This window comes from Gorilla gorilla, chromosome 1, assembly GCF_029281585.2.
Source record: "Gorilla gorilla gorilla isolate KB3781 chromosome 1, NHGRI_mGorGor1-v2.1_pri, whole genome shotgun sequence".
Lineage (NCBI taxonomy): Eukaryota > Metazoa > Chordata > Mammalia > Primates > Hominidae > Gorilla > Gorilla gorilla.
In genome coordinates this window covers 103,421,191-103,436,713 of record NC_073224.2, presented here as the reverse complement: position 1 = coordinate 103,436,713, position 15,523 = coordinate 103,421,191, and the positions used below count along the sequence as shown (strand labels likewise).

At 42.5% G+C, this 15,523-nt stretch overlaps 2 protein-coding genes across 3 annotated transcripts in view; both read right to left on the bottom strand.

The window, feature by feature from the left end:
* Positions 1–4,858: 4,858 nt before the first annotated feature.
* Positions 4,859–15,523, bottom strand: part of S100A12 (S100 calcium binding protein A12) — a 50,318-nt gene continuing 39,653 nt past the window's right edge. Inside the window, exons 1-3 of one of the 2 annotated variants that reach the window (XM_004026725.5) lie at positions 6,717–6,793; positions 5,603–5,760; positions 4,859–5,115 (exon numbers count right to left, since the gene is read on the bottom strand). In XM_004026725.5, coding sequence (XP_004026774.1) covers positions 4,975–5,115; positions 5,603–5,740 — 279 coding nt within the window. In that variant the 5' untranslated portion in view covers positions 5,741–5,760; positions 6,717–6,793 and the 3' untranslated portion in view covers positions 4,859–4,974. Of the gene's footprint in view, positions 5,116–5,602; positions 5,761–6,716; positions 6,794–15,523 lie in introns of those variants that run through there. The other variant, XM_063705717.1, reaches the window with a different exon arrangement.
* On the bottom strand, positions 11,067–11,903 carry LOC101135945 (lysosomal-associated transmembrane protein 4B-like). The gene is made up of 2 exons (XM_019022800.4): positions 11,611–11,903; positions 11,067–11,309 (listed from the first exon to the last, which is right to left on the bottom strand). Exons 1-2 carry the CDS (start codon positions 11,901–11,903, stop codon positions 11,078–11,080), a joined length of 525 nt encoding a protein of 174 aa, XP_018878345.2. The 3' UTR covers positions 11,067–11,077.

The window sequence follows — 15,523 nt, the reverse complement described above, 5'->3', positions numbered from 1 at the left end:
TGCTTACTCTGCATCAGATACTGTGCCAAGTGCTTTCCATGTGCTATGAGATGACCTAATCTTGGCCGGTCGCATGGCTCACGCTTGTAATCCCAGCACTTTGGGAGGCCGAGGCAGGCAGATCACGAGGTCAGGAGATCGAGACCATCCTGGCTAACGCAGTGAAACCCCGTCTCTACTAAAAATACAAAAAAATTAGCCTGGTGTGGTGGCGGGCACCTGTAAACCCATCTACTCGGGAGGCTGAGGCAGGAGAATGGCGTGAATCCGGGAGGCGGAGCTTGCAGTGAGCCGAGATCGCGCCACTGCACTCCAGCCTGGGCGACAGAGCAAGACTCCATCTCAAAAAATAAAAAAAAATGAAAAAAGGAAAAAAAGGAGATGACCTAATCCTCTCACCAACTCTGGGAGAGGGGTGCTGTGGTTATCCCCATGCTACTGATGGGGAAATTGAGGTTTAAAGATTCTAAGTAACTTGTTCGAGGTCTCACAGTTAGTAAGTGGCAATGCTAGGATTTGAATACAGAAGCATAACTTCTAGCCTCACACTCTCGACTGCTACTCTTTAGCACCAAGGGACATCCGCCTTCCTACCCTCTCATTAAGTGATGTTCTCCTTCTAGACCCTGCACCAAGTTCCCCTCTATCCAACTGAAGTCTCTCAGAGCACTAACACTGGGTGACACCTGAGTATTCACCTAGTCTAAAACTTTCCAAAATAGATGTTTAAAATTGCTTTGAATTCTTCAAAAATAAAGAAAACAAAGACCCAGAGAGGCAAAGTGATTTGGCCAAGGTCATGCAGTGAGGGAAGGCTTTCCCCAAATGCTCTCACATTCTCATTCACATTTGGTGATAGAAGCCTTCCAGGCTTGGGCCATTCCAGGACTCCCTTCCCTGGGTCACACATTCCTTCCTCTTCTGCCAATCCCACTTCACCCCCATCTTCAGGCTCTCCCCTCAACCCCATCTACAGGCTTCTACTTTCTCGCACACTTTCCACACAACTGCAGTTGTTTCCTTTGATGGGGGTGGTCAGCAAAGCTTCACCCCAAGACCTTGTGCCCAGGACTCTTCATTTGTCACTTGTCCTGAATCCCAGCTTCCCATACACTGTCTCCACATGGCTTCACAGTAAATAAGCCGAAAGTCAAACCCACTCTCCTGCAGTAAAAAGCCCCCCTTCCCACTTTTCCTCACATCTGTCTTGCCTGACCTCCAGCAGGGTATCTAACCTTTCTAAAATTCTTTAATTTTGCCACCTGGCCTGCCCCTGCTGCTGAAGAAGATCCAGAGGTGGAACAGGAATTAAAAGAAATTAAAGAATGTGTAAGCAGAAACTCAGTTGTATGTAAGAAAACCCAATTCCCCCTGAGAAAGAGAAAGAGCTGGAGTCCTTTAAAAATTAACTGCCTGTTTTTCTGTAGCTAGTGAGCCTTATCTTTCCTCCTTTCCCAGGCATTATGAAGACCTGTTTCTCTAGCTATGCAGCTGGAAGGTCACTAGACAAATAAACTCAAGTCATAAAACGTGTTTTTCCTTGAAAAGTAAGAAATGATGTAACGCATGTCTCAATTAATTGAAATCCAGTGTATTACAGTTCTAGTACATCTCACACATATGACCATGTTTCAAATCCTCAGTAGTCATGTATAGATCGTGGCAACCATATTGGACCCTGAAGCCCTAGATCATTTCAGAAATGGAATGGGGCTGGACTAGGGTGGTGATAATGGTGGTGACAAGGGGTGGTCAGATTTTCAATACATTTTGAAGGTGGAAATGACTTTCCAGTGACTTCCGCTGATTTCATAGTTCAGGGCTCAGTCCTTTGAATGTTAATCCAACTGGACCGGTGCACCTAAATAATTAATAAATATCCTCCTCAACCCCATCGGTCTCTCTTATTTTTTTTAAATATCCTGCTACAGAGGGAGCAGCCATGGGAGGGTCTACCAGAGCCCAAGGCTCTGCCCCGGCTGTCTCTTCTGTGTGTATCTTGATGTTCCCACTAAACAGGGACTGCGGCTGACTTCTGATTTCATGCTCCCCATCAGTGCCAGACCTAACTTTAGTGGTTGGTTGGAGGAGTCAGGGGTTGGAGGACAGGGAGGTTTCCAGTGACTTCCGCTGATCAGATTGAATTGCACTTCTCACCAGGGCCCAACAGCTGTCCCTGAGGCCATGCTTCTTCATGCATTTTCCCTGGGGCCAGTTATAGAGAGTCAAGCCAACAGACTTATCGATTTCCACACATTTATTCATTTAAGAAATGTTTACCAAACATTGTCCTAGTGTCCTCATGCCACTATGACAAAATATAGAATGGATAATTTATAAACAACACAAATTTATTTCCCACAGTTCTGGAGGCTGAGAAGTCCAAGATCAAGGTGCTGGCAGGTTCAGGTGCCTGGTGAGGGCTGCTCTCTGCTTTCAAAATGGCGCCTTGTTGCTGCTTCCTCCAGAGGGAAGGAGCACTGTGTCCTCACATGGTGGAAGGTTTAAAAGGGGAAAAGTTGCCTCCTCAAGCCCTTTCATAATGTACCAACCCATTCAAAAGGGTGGAGGCATCATGGCCTAATCACCTCCTAAACCCCAACCTCTTAATACTCACATTGGGGATTAAGTTTCAACATGAATCTCAACAGGAACACAAATATTCAATCCATAGCAAACAACCACCTCTTTCCAGGCACTGCGCTTGTGCTAGTGATTCACAGTGATTCAGCACCTGCTCTTTAACAACCTAGTCCATCAGAGAAGATGAATATTAAACAAATAATCATGGCCATGGATCCAGAATCACAAAAGAAGACAAGAGCACCAAAGGAGAGCAGCATGGTCCTATGGTAGTGTTAAACAAAGAACCTGGCCTGGACTAATGTGGAGATCCTAGTCAGGGAAGTCTCCCCTGACCCTATGTTAGACAGGGCATAATACTCTTCTCCCTGGTCCCTTGCTCCTCGTTCTTCCCAACTCCTTTCCATCCCTTTCCTTCTTTAAGAAAACTAAAGAGAGTGTTTCTTACTATCCCATGCCCACAGACATGCAAATTCTATATCATTTCCCCCCTTTCAAAGTTCTGCCCCAAATTTTATGACCATGTGTCCACTCTTTCAGGTAGCCTAACTGGCCCCAGTGCACCCCCAAAGCTGGGTCACTCTCTATTCTCCCACAACATCGTATACTTACTTCTGCCAAAACATATATGACATGGCATAGGGATTCCTCCCGATTCAGGCCTTCCGCAACCAGAGATGAACATTTAAGCCAAGGACTTCTTCTTTCATCTCTGTATCCCTAGCATCCAGCCCAGTGTCTTAGGGGAAAACCTTTGGAGTAATCCTTGATTTTTCAATTTACACCTTCAAAATGTATTGATAATCTGAACACCCCTTGTCACCACCATTACCACCACCCTAGTCCAGCCTCATTCCATCTCTGAAACGATCTAGGGCTTCGGGGTCCAGTATGGTTGCCATGATCTATACATGACTACTGAGAACTTGAAACATGCTCATATGTGAATCTTTGATTTCAAAGTCTTAAAATGAAAGAAAAGAAAGTAAACTATCTCAACAATAATTTTATATAGCTGAAGTGATAATATTTTAGATCTATTAGGTTAACAAAATGTTATTAAAATTTATTCCCCTTTATTTTTACTTTTTTAAATATGATTTCTAGTAAAGTTTAAGTTACACATATTATATTTCTCTTAGACAGGATTGCCCTGGGGAATCTCTTCTTAGCTGATCTCTTAGCTTCCATGCTTGCCTGTGCTCTACAATCTGTTCTCCACGAAAGCAGCCAAAGTAATCCTTCAAAGCATAAATAGAATCATTTCGCTCCCCTGGTCAAAACCCCCCAGTGTCTCCTTAGCACATTTAGAATAAAGTCCAAAGTCCTCCCCATGGTCTATGAGCTGCTGTTATCTGCTTCCTGATACCTACAGGCTCATATTCCCCACCACTCCCCATTTCAGTCACTGTACTCCAGGTATACTGGCTTCTGTGCTACTCTTTGAGCAGGTCAGGTATGTGCCCACCAAGAGCCTTGGCTACTGACTGCCAGGAACTCTTGGCCCCTAGATAGCTGCAAGTCACTCTTCTTCATTTCTTTCAGATTTCTGCTCAAATGTATATCCTGACCACCCCATCGAAACCAACATCACCTTCCTTCCCTTTCCACCCCAACTCTACTTCTCTACTTTAGTTTTCTTCATATAACTTATCATTAACTACTGTTGTATCAATATGATCACATCATGTCATATCATATCATATTATATCATATATATACATATATATCATACATATACATATATATATGTTTAAAGACATATATATATGTGTGTATATATATATGTGTTTAAAGACAGGATCTTTCTATGTTGCCCAGGCTGGAATGCAATAGCTATTCACAAGTGTAATCATAGCACACTACAGCCTCAAACTCTTGGACTCAAGCAATCCTGTCGCCCCAGCCTCCTGAGTACTGGAACTACAGGCACATGCCATGATGGCCAGCCATACAATATATTTTTATTTGCTTGTCTATTTATTTATTTTCTATCCTCTCCCCAATAATATGCAAGCTCTAACAGGACAAGGACTTTGTGTCTTTGGTCTCTGATGCTCAGTGAATATTTGTTGAGTGAGTGAATGAATGAATGAATGAATGGTGGACATTCAACAAATAATTCAATAAATAAATAATTGGTGATCAAATGAACAAATGGGGCAGGAGTTCTAAGGGATCTAAATTAGACTGCCAGAAGAGCAGGGGTAAGGTGTGATCAAGTTTGGGAACCGCAGGCATGGAAAGAAAAACGTTCACAGACACTATTCAGAACTTTTCATGAGTGTGTTTATTAACTCTTACTCCCCATGGGCAAGGCTGGGTTTTGGTGAGGGAAAGAAAAGACCCTCGTTGAGGACATTGCTGGGTAAAAAGCCTTCAGAGAGCTACCTACTCTTTGTGGGTGTGGTAATGGGCAGCCTTCAGCGCAATGGCTACCAGGGATATGAATTCTTGAAAGTCGACCTGTTCATCTTGATTAGCATCCAGGCCTTGGAATATTTCGTCAATGACAGCTTTATCTTTGATATTCTAGGAAAAAAGGACAACAGAGACCTTGAGTTCAGAACCTCCACACAAGATCCTTTCTTAGGCCTCTTATCCCTCAGAGCTCAGGTTATGAAGGCCCAGGCACATTAACTCATTAGCCACCACTGTGTTGGAGAATCCAATGTAACAAAACAGAGAACACAATGGTCATGAACCACCCTGGAATTAACAAGGCTTGACCTGGAAGGTATTCTTCTGCTCACTCATTCAACCCCTCCCGTGCCCTGCCTCTCTCCATTTTACATATGAGGAAACAGACTCAGAGAGAGGAACTGAGTAGAGCCTTAAGTGAGTTATTGAGAGAGGGAAGCAAAGGCCCTCTCCCACAGCAGCGGGGAGAGCATCCTTTGGGAGCTCAAACTGGGGCCAACCCTACCCCAGTCCTTGTCCCACCATCCTCCGCCAGGCCTTGCCACTCCCCTCAGTGCAGGGTCATGGGCAAGTTTGCAGTGAGAGGGGCATCACCTACCTTGATGGTGTTTGCAAGCTCTTTTGTAAGCAGCTGCTTCAGCTCACCCTTAGAGAGGGTGTCAAAATGCCCCTTCCGAACTGAGTATTGGTGGAAGATATTGACAATTCCCTCCAGATACTCTTCAAGTTGTGTCATCTTCCCAGCCCAATGTTAACCTTCAAGGAAACAAGGGAGGTATAGAGGCAGTTTCTTCCCCACCCCTCAACCTCCACTCTCCCCTCTCTTTCTGAATCAAGGGCCTAAAGAAAACATAACATCCTCCATATCTATTTTGTGGTCTCTCTGCTCTGTTTGATCCATGGTGAACTTCTCACGTGTGGATAGGATGAGGAGGAGAAAACATATAATACTGTCTAACGTCTAAAAAAATCAGCCTCAGTTGCCCATGTTCCATACCACCTCATCCACCGGGGTGCATAACTTGGAGGGTATTGCTTACTCAAGGTCCCTTGGGAAGGGTTCTGTGATTGGCCAGGCTGTTTGCTTTCCTCAGGTGATGGCACTATGGCCACATATCCCCTACAAATTGTCCATAACCCACCCCTGCTTAGCCATTCTTTTTTTTTTGTTGTTGTTTTGGGGTTTTTTTGTTTGTTTGTTTGTTTGTTTGTTTGTTTTTTGAGACGGAGTCTCACTCTGCCGCCCAGGCTGGAGTGCAGTAGTGCGATCTCAGCTCACTGCAAGTTCTGCCTCCCGGGTTCACGCCATTCTCCTGCCCCAGCCTCCCGAGTAGCTGGGACTACAGGCACCAGCCACCACGCCCGGCTAATTTTTTGTATTTTTTTAGTAGAGACGGGGTTTCACCATGTTAGCCAGGATGGTCTCCATCTCCTGACCTCGTGATCCACCCGCCTCGGCCTCCCAAAGTGCTGGGATTACAGGCGTGAGCCACAGCGCCCGACCTGCTTAGCCATTCATAAATCATGGGGCTGAGTCTACATAGCACAACAAGAGCTGATCTATCTACTTGGGTCCAAAATGCAATATCACCCCAGAGGTGCTCAGGCAAGTGGAGGGTTGCGGTTTCCAACACCTTATGATTTCAAAGTGGTCACCTGCAGTCACTACCCTGTGGACCACCTAAGAACCCATCCAAGGAAAATGCACTTACCCCTCAATGCACAGGAATGTGGAGCTACAGCAAAAAGCCAGCAGTGGTGAAGGGCACTGAGCCAAGGAAGGTTTTATAATCAGTTCAGGCTTCATCTTAGCCCTTGGGTGAAGAAATCTCTGATTCATCTTGAGGCAATTTATGTAAAGTACTCTGTTGCTCAATAGAAGCTTCAAACCTGTGGCTTAGGCTGCCACAAGAGCAGCCCAGATTGTACCCAGCCCGAATTTTGCCCTCTTGCTCAGCCTGAAACAAAATCACCCCCACTCCACCCACCCACACAGGGGTGCCCTGAACATTTTTTAGCCCTGACCCAGAGCCCAGGTTTCAGGTTTAGCTCTACTCCACTGTTCCCTAATAAAAGACTAGGAGAACAAACTTTACAGCCTGAGTGTCTTGTTTTAACAGATGACGTTACCAGCTCCTCAGTTTTGGCAAATGGAATATCAACTTAAAGATCTTTTTGCAGCTAAGGAGATAGGAAGGGAGACCTCCTCCTAAGTCGTTCTGGGATGGAAAGTTCATCACTGGAGCAGAGGATCAGTTTTCAAAATAGATTCCAAGGTTTTCAAAAAAGGAGAGAGCATACTGCTATGCCTCCCCTTTGCTTTCCCAACTTTCTAACTTGGCTGTTACAAAGACCTAGAAAGCTGGAGTAGGGTAATCATTGTGTGTGAAGCAAGTTCACCATGCCTAGGTTACTTTACCATGTTCATGAGTTCAGTAAGACAGAACATTCACAGGAGTTTTAGTAAAGCAACTTTATTACTCACAGAGAGGCAGCAAGGAACAACAGATGCCCAGGATTCATGGAGAGGTGGTCCTTCAAGATTCAGAAACCTGCCCAAAATGGATTAAGTCTCATCTGTACATTCCCCATGTCGCACCAAAGCTGAGGGACATCCAAAAGCACTCTGCCCTTGGTTTATGCCTAGAGGTCAATAAGATTGCTGAGCAATCAAGGCCATGCCAGAACCTGTGCTGCCATCTACCCCACAACACAGATATCCCCCCTAGCAAAGCTAGTTCATTTCATGTGCCCACCGACCTCTCTGGATCTGGAGGCAAAAGTCTGTCTCTCAGATCCATGTGTCACCTTGACTGACACAATCTCAGTGCAACATTGTTAAGCCATTGACAGTATTTGTTTCACTAGGCCCAGGAGGACACCACCACAGCAGGATGATCAGGCTTGTGTAAATCATTGAAAGTGACCAAGGCGAGTCTCAATCATTTTAGGAGGTTTATTTGGCCAAAGTTAAGGATGCGTGCCCAGAGGTAGGTCTACGCCTTTCTCCAAAGATGATTTTGAGGGCTTCAATATTTGAAGGAGAAACAGTGGATACTGGGGGAAGAGGAAGAGATATTTTTTAAATGTGTCAGTAGATAAGAGACAAGTGATTGCATCCTTTTGAGTCTTTGATCAATCTTTCACTGAATACACAATTTTCATGTGGGAGGGGAGTAGAGGAAATAGTCACTTATGCCTTCATCTGGCTCAGTGAATCTGCATTTTTACATAAGATAACAAAAATAGGGCAGAGGAAGCAATCAGATATGGATTTGTCTTGGGTGAGCAGAGGGATGACTTTATGTTCTGCCCTTTGTCCCACACCTGTGAAGATAAGCTGTCAATTACACTGCCAGGGTGAAATTCAATAGAACTGTTTTAGGGTAAAGATCTTGAGGCTCACAAGGAATTTCCTTGTGGGCAAGTTGTGAGATTGGTGTATGGCTTTTTATCTTTGTAGCTATCTTATTTAGAAACCAACCTGGGTGGGGACAGGTTTGCATGACCCATTTCCCAGCTTGACTTTTCCCTCTGGCTTAGTAAGTTTGGGATCCTGAGATTTTTTTTTTTTTCCACATCTACCTGGAGAAGGGACTAGCCCAGGATCCCAGCCATCCAGGCAAGAGGTTGCTAAATGCAGATCACGAGGTCAGGAGATCGAGACCATCCTGGCTAAGACGGTGAAACCCCATCTCTACTAAAAATACAAAAAATTAGCCAGGCATGGTGGCAGGCACCTGTAGTCCCAGATACTCAGGAGGCTGAGGCAGGAGAATGGCGTGAACCCACAAGGCGGAGCTTGCAGTGAACCAAGATCACGCCACTGCACTCCAGCCTGGGTGACAGAGTGAGACTCCCTCTCAAAAAAAAAAAAGAAAAGAAATCAAAAAAGCAGGAACACAGCCTCACATACAAATATTAACCTCCAAAGTGAATGGCCTAAACACTGCACTTAAAACACATACAGTGGCAAATTCGATTTAAAAACAAGACCCATCCTTCTGCTGTCTTCAAGCACCTGTCTCATGTGTAATGACACCTGTAGGTTCAAAGTAAAGGGATGGAGAAAGATCTATCATGCAAACAGAAAACAAAAAAGAGTAGAGGTTGCTATTCTTGAATCAGATCCGATAGACTGTAAGCCAACAACAGTAAAAAAGGATAAAGAAGGGCATTACATAGTGACAAAGGGTTCGATTTAACAAGAAAATTTAACCATCCTAAATAAATACACACCCAACATTGGAGCACCCAGATTTATAAAATAAGTACTTCTGGATCTAAGAAAAGATTTTGGCAGCCACACAATAATAGCAGGGGACAACACCCCACTGACATCAGTAGACAAATCATCAAGGCAGAAAACTAACAAAGAAATTATGGACTTAAATTTGACACTTGACCAATTAGACTTAATAGACATCTATAGAACAATGCACCCAACAACCACAGAATATATATTATTTTCATCTGCACATGGAACATACTCTAAGATCAACCACATGCTCAGTCATAAGGCAAATCTCAAGAAATTCGAAAAAATCAAAATCATACCAAGAATCTTGGACCACAGTGGAATAAAAATAGAAATCAATACCAAGAGGAACTCTCAAAACCACACAAATAAATGGAAACTAAACAACTTGTTCCTGACTTTTGGTTAAACAACAAAATTAAGGCAGAAATCAAAAAATTCTTTGAAACATACAAAAATAGAGACACAACACAACATATCAAAACATCTGGAATGTAGCAAAAGTAGTGTTAAGAGGGAATTTTTTTTTTCATCTTGGATGTGGGAGAATCTCATTTTAATTGCAAAAGACTTCATTCACAGCACATTCAATAATGGACCAACAGGAGAGTTGCTGGCTTTTGAACATATGAATATATAAAAATACCTTGCAACTTAGGTAGTCAAGATAATAAGTGCATAAAAGGAAAGCAATCCTCATTTTTCTGAAAACTTTTACATTTTAAAAGGTGACTAGGCATACTTGGAAGTTCAAAGCTGTAGAATGTAACTTGCAGGGGAAGAAGGAGGAAAATCCTTTCCATGTTTTTAGGCAAATATATAACAAATATATCCCAATTCCACTTGATAAAGTCAGTTGCATGACTTCCTTGAACCAGGCTAGGGCAGAACACTCAGTAAAAGCAGGCCCCGGGTGGGGATGTGAATCCTGAAGAGGAGCACCAGATCCCACGCAGCACTAAACACATCAGTTTTACCCTCTAACATAGATGAGGCACGCCGCCCCATGACCCTGGACACGGGATGCAGGAGAACAGACATCAGGTGATTACTGCTCCCACTGCCTGGTGCTTTCCAATGGTTTTAAGTCAGGCCATGGAGAAAATCCTTTACCACCAAACACAAACTGCCATTGAACTTGTCATAAAGGATGTTATGGGGGAAATTCTTGAAACACATACATAAGGACTTCTATTTACCTAATTAGAACAATGATTACAGAATTGGCATTCCTGTTTTCGTAAGATTTTGTTCTCTACATTGGAAAGGTTTAAGAAAAGTTGTCTATTTTTGGTTTTATTTTACACTTTCAAAAGAGAGGGAACAGAGAGAAATGGGTGACTAACTGCCCAACTTTGGGGTCCCACAGGTATGAAAGCAGACTTCTCTGACTCTAGGTCCATCTAGATTTGGGGGAAGTTTCCATTCCTAGGGAGGGTTAGTGAAGCCTGTTATACCCCCAATCCTACAGAAAGTATTCTACAGCCAATCTATCACAGTGTTCTAACAAAGCATATGTTGAGGAAAACTACAGGTTTCAACCTAACATCTAAATTTTTAAAAGTAGCACTTCGGCAACAAACAAGAGCAGAGAGCTCACCTGAAAAGTGAAATAACATAACTATTGCTCAGATATCTGAAAAGTCAAGCTGCTGCCCCCAGCTCCGCCCACTCAAAGGCTTAGGCAGACACCTAGGGTGGCGGCGGCTCCTTGGCAGCACCATTCACAGTGGTATCATCATACCGGGGTAGGAGCACCTTAGTGTCATTGCTGGTAACATAAACTAGGACATCAGAGGAGTTCCTGCCGTTCATCTATCTGTAGCAGTTCCAAACACAGCTAATCAAGTAACCCTTAAAAGTTAAGATAATGCTAATAAACAGAAGAATAATAAGGACCAAACAGGTAGGATTCACTGACATGACATCATCTCTGTAGGGAAAATTAGGAGGCAGTTGTCCTATGTATTCCTGAATGGAGTTTGGATAAACAAGCACAGTGATTGCAACCAAGGTGTTCAGAGCAAAATCAAAGATCTGGTAACAGGGCCAGGTGCGGTGGCTCTCGCTTGTAATCCCAGCACTTTGGGAGGCCGAGGAGGGTGGATCACGAGGTCAGGAGATGGAGACCACGGTGAAACCCTGTCTCTACTAAAAATACAAAAAATTAGCCGGGCGTGGTGGCTGGCGCCTGTAGTCCCAGTTACTCGGAGAGGCTGAGGCAGGAGAATGGCGTGAACCCGGGAGGTGGAGCTTGCAATGAACCGAGATCGTGCCACTGCACTCCAGCCCGGGCGACAGAGCGAGACTCCGTCTCGGAAAAAAAAAAAAAAAAAATCTAGTAACAGAAGAATGGGATGATCCAGAATGCGTGTTGCCTGTGTGCTTCGTAATTAGCCGTAGCACATATCAGTATCATGAGAAGAGAAATCGCAATGGCAATGCACGTATTGGCGTCATCCATGAACTCAAAATCACCTCCCAGTTCAGAACTTGAAAAGTGATACTGATCCGGATCAGCCAGGGCACTCAACAAAATCAAGAGTACCGCGGCGTTGATGATCAGGTACCAGACACCTAGCAGGATCGTGCTGGTGTGGACATGGAGGCACAGGCAGCAGCTGTTGGAGTAGAACCGCATCCAGGACGCGACCAGGGCGCGACCATCGTCATCGCTCCTGGCGCAGAGGCGCGAGGACGAGCCCAATTTTCCAGGAGCGTTGACCTCCTCGCCCAGAGTCCGCCGCGCGGCTGCTGCAGACTCCTCGGCTGCTCCGGCTTCCGGCCCGCTCACAGGTGTGCCCGCCAGCTTCGCTCCTCTATCCTCCCAAGAGGGAATTTTATAGCGCTAAATGCCTATATCAAGCAGGGTGGGATGAGGGGGGAGAGATAGCATTAGGAGATATACCTAATGTAAATGACGAGTTAATGGGTGCAGCACACCAACATGGCACATGCATACATATGTAACAAACCTGCACGTTGTGCACATGTACCCTAGAACTTAAAGTATAATAAAATATATATATATAAAGAAGATATTAATAGAAAGATCTCAAATTAACAACCCAACCTCCACCTAAAGTAATTAGAAAAACAAGAACAACTAAGCTCAAAGCTAGCAGAAGAAAACAAGTAACTAAAATAAGAGCAGAACTAAGTGAATTGAGACCCAAAAAGCCATACAAAGGATCAGTGAAAGGAAAACTTGCTTTTTTGAAAGGATAAACAAGATTGATAGACCATTAGCTAGATTAACAAAGAAAACGAGAGAAGATCGAAATAAACACAATCAGAAATGACAAAGGTGACATTACAACCGATTCCACAGAAATACAAGAGATCCTCAGAGATATGAACCTCTCTGTGAGTACAAAGTAGAAAATCTAGAGGAAATCAATACATTCCTGGAAACACACAACCTCCCAAGACTGAGTCAAGAAGAAATAGAATTTCTGAACAGACCAATAACAAGTAATGAAAATAAATCAGTAATAAAACACCTACCAACAATAACAACAACAACAAAAAAAAACCCTGTATCAGATGGATTCATGGTCAAATTCTACTAGATCTACAAAGAAGACCTGGTATCAATCCTAAAGAAACTATTGCAAAAAATCAAGGAGGGACTCTTCCCTAACTCATTCTATGAAACCAATATCCTCATGACACCAAAATTTGGCAAAGGCACAACAAAAAAAGAAAACTACAGACCAATATCCCTGATGAGCATAGACGTAAAACTCTTCAACAAAATACTAGAAAACCAAATACAGCAGCATATCAAAAAGTTGGTTTCCCAAATAAGTGGGCTTTATTCCCGGAATGCAGGGATGGTTCAACATATGCAAATAAATACATGTGATTCACCACATAAACAGAATTAAAAACAAAAACTATATGATCATCTCAATCAATGCAGAAAAGCATTCAATAAAAATTCAACATTTCTTCATGATAAAAGCTCTCAATAAAATAGACATCAAAGAAACAAACCTCAAAATAATAAGAGCCATCTATGACAAACCCACAGTTGACATCATACTGAATAAGCATAAGTTAGGTGCATTCTGCCTAAGAACTGGAACAAGACAAGGATGTCTACTCTCACTATTCCTATTCAACATAGTACTGAAAGTCCTAGCCAGAGCAATTAGACATGAGAAAGAGATAAAAGGAACCCAAATTGAAAAAGAGCGAATTACCTCTTTTCACTGACAATATGATTCTATGTCCAGAAAACTCTAAAGATTCTGCCAAAAGACTCCTAGACCTGATAAACAACTTCAGCAAATCTCAGAAAACAAAATCAACATAGAAAAATCAGTAGCATTTCTATACACCAATAATATTCAAGCTGAGAACCAAATCAAAGATGCAATTCCATTTACAACAGCCACACAAAAAAAATAAAATACCTAAGAAAATATCTAACCAGCAAAGTGAAAGACCTCTACAAAAAGAACTACAAAACACTGCTACAAGAAATCATAGATGACACAAACAAATGAAAAAGCATGCCATGCTCATGGATTGGAAGAACTGATATAGTTAATAAGTCCACATTGCCCAAAGCAATCTATAGATTCAATGCTATTCCTATCAAATTACCAAGGTCATTTTTCACACAACTTTACAAAACTAGTCTAAAATTCATATAGAAGCAAAAAGAGCACAAATAGCCAAAGCAATCTTAAGCAAAAAAGAATATAACCAGAGGTACCACATTACCCAATTTCAAACTACACTACAAGGCTACAGTAACCAAAACAGCATGGTATTGGTACAAAAATAGACACATAGACCAATGGAACAGAATGGAGACCACTGAAATAAAACCACATACCTACAACCAACTGACCTTGAACAAGGCTGGCAAAAATAAACAATGGGGAAAGGAAATCTTATTCAATAAACGGTGCTGGGGAAACTAGCTAACCATATGCAGAAGAATGAAACTGGACCCTTACCTCTCACCATATACAAAAATTAACTCAAGATGGATTAAAGACTTAAATGTTAAGACCTTAAACTATTAAAATCCTGGAAGAACACCTAGGAAATACTCTTCTAGACATGTTCTAGGCAAAGAATTTATGATTAAGTCCTCAAAAGCAATGCAACAAAAATGAAAACTGATATGGGACCTAATTAAACTAAAAAGCTTCCACACAGTGAAAGAAACTAATAACAGAGTAAACAGACAATCTACAGAATGGGAGGCAATATTCACAAACTATGCATCTGACAAAGGGCTGATACCCAGAATCTATAAGGAACTCAAACAACTTAACAAGAAGAAAACAAATAACCCCATTAAAAAGTGGGCATAGAACATGAACAGACATTTCTCAAAAAGAAACACAAGTAGCCAACAAACATGCAAAAACTAATCATCAGAGAGATGTGAATCAAAACCACAAGAAATATCATCTCACATCCGTCAGGATAACTATTATTTAAAAGTCAAAAAAATAACAGTTGTTGGCAAGGTTGGAGAGAAAAAGGAATGATTATATACTGTTGGTAGAAATGCAAATTAGTTCAGCAGTTTGGAGATTTCTCAAAGAACTAAAAACAGAATTGCCATTCAACCCATCAATCCCATTACTGAGTATATATCCAAAGGAAAAGACACCTGCACTAGTATGTTTATCAAAGCACTATTCACATTAGCAAAGACATGGAATCTACCCAGGTACCTATCAATGGTAGGTTGGATAAAGAAAATGTAGTACATATATGTCATATATGTCAATACTATGAAGCATAAAAAAGAACACGATCATGTCCCTTGCAGCAACATGGATGCACCTGGAGGCCATTATGCTAAGTGAATTAATGTAGAAACAGAAAACCAAATACCAGAATTTCTCACTTATAAGTGAGAGCTAAACACTGAGTACACACAGACAAAAAGATGGGAGTGGTAGACACTGGGGATTCCAAAAGGAGGGAGGGCAGGAGGGGCACCAGGGTTGAAAAGCTACCTAACAGGTACTATGTTCACCATTTGGGCAATGAGATCATTAGCAGCCCAAGCCTCAGCATCATGCAATATACTCATGTAACAAACCTGCACATGTATATCCTGAATCTAAAATAATTTTTTTTTTTACAAAAAGGCCAAAGAAGGATCCTTCAGATGGCCTCACTGTTTGAAACCAACGGGCTGGGTCTGCCTGTGGATCCCTTCCCCTGTGTCTGTACAATCCCTGAGGTGTTTACTCAGGTACAGCAGGAGGTCTTGGCAACAAC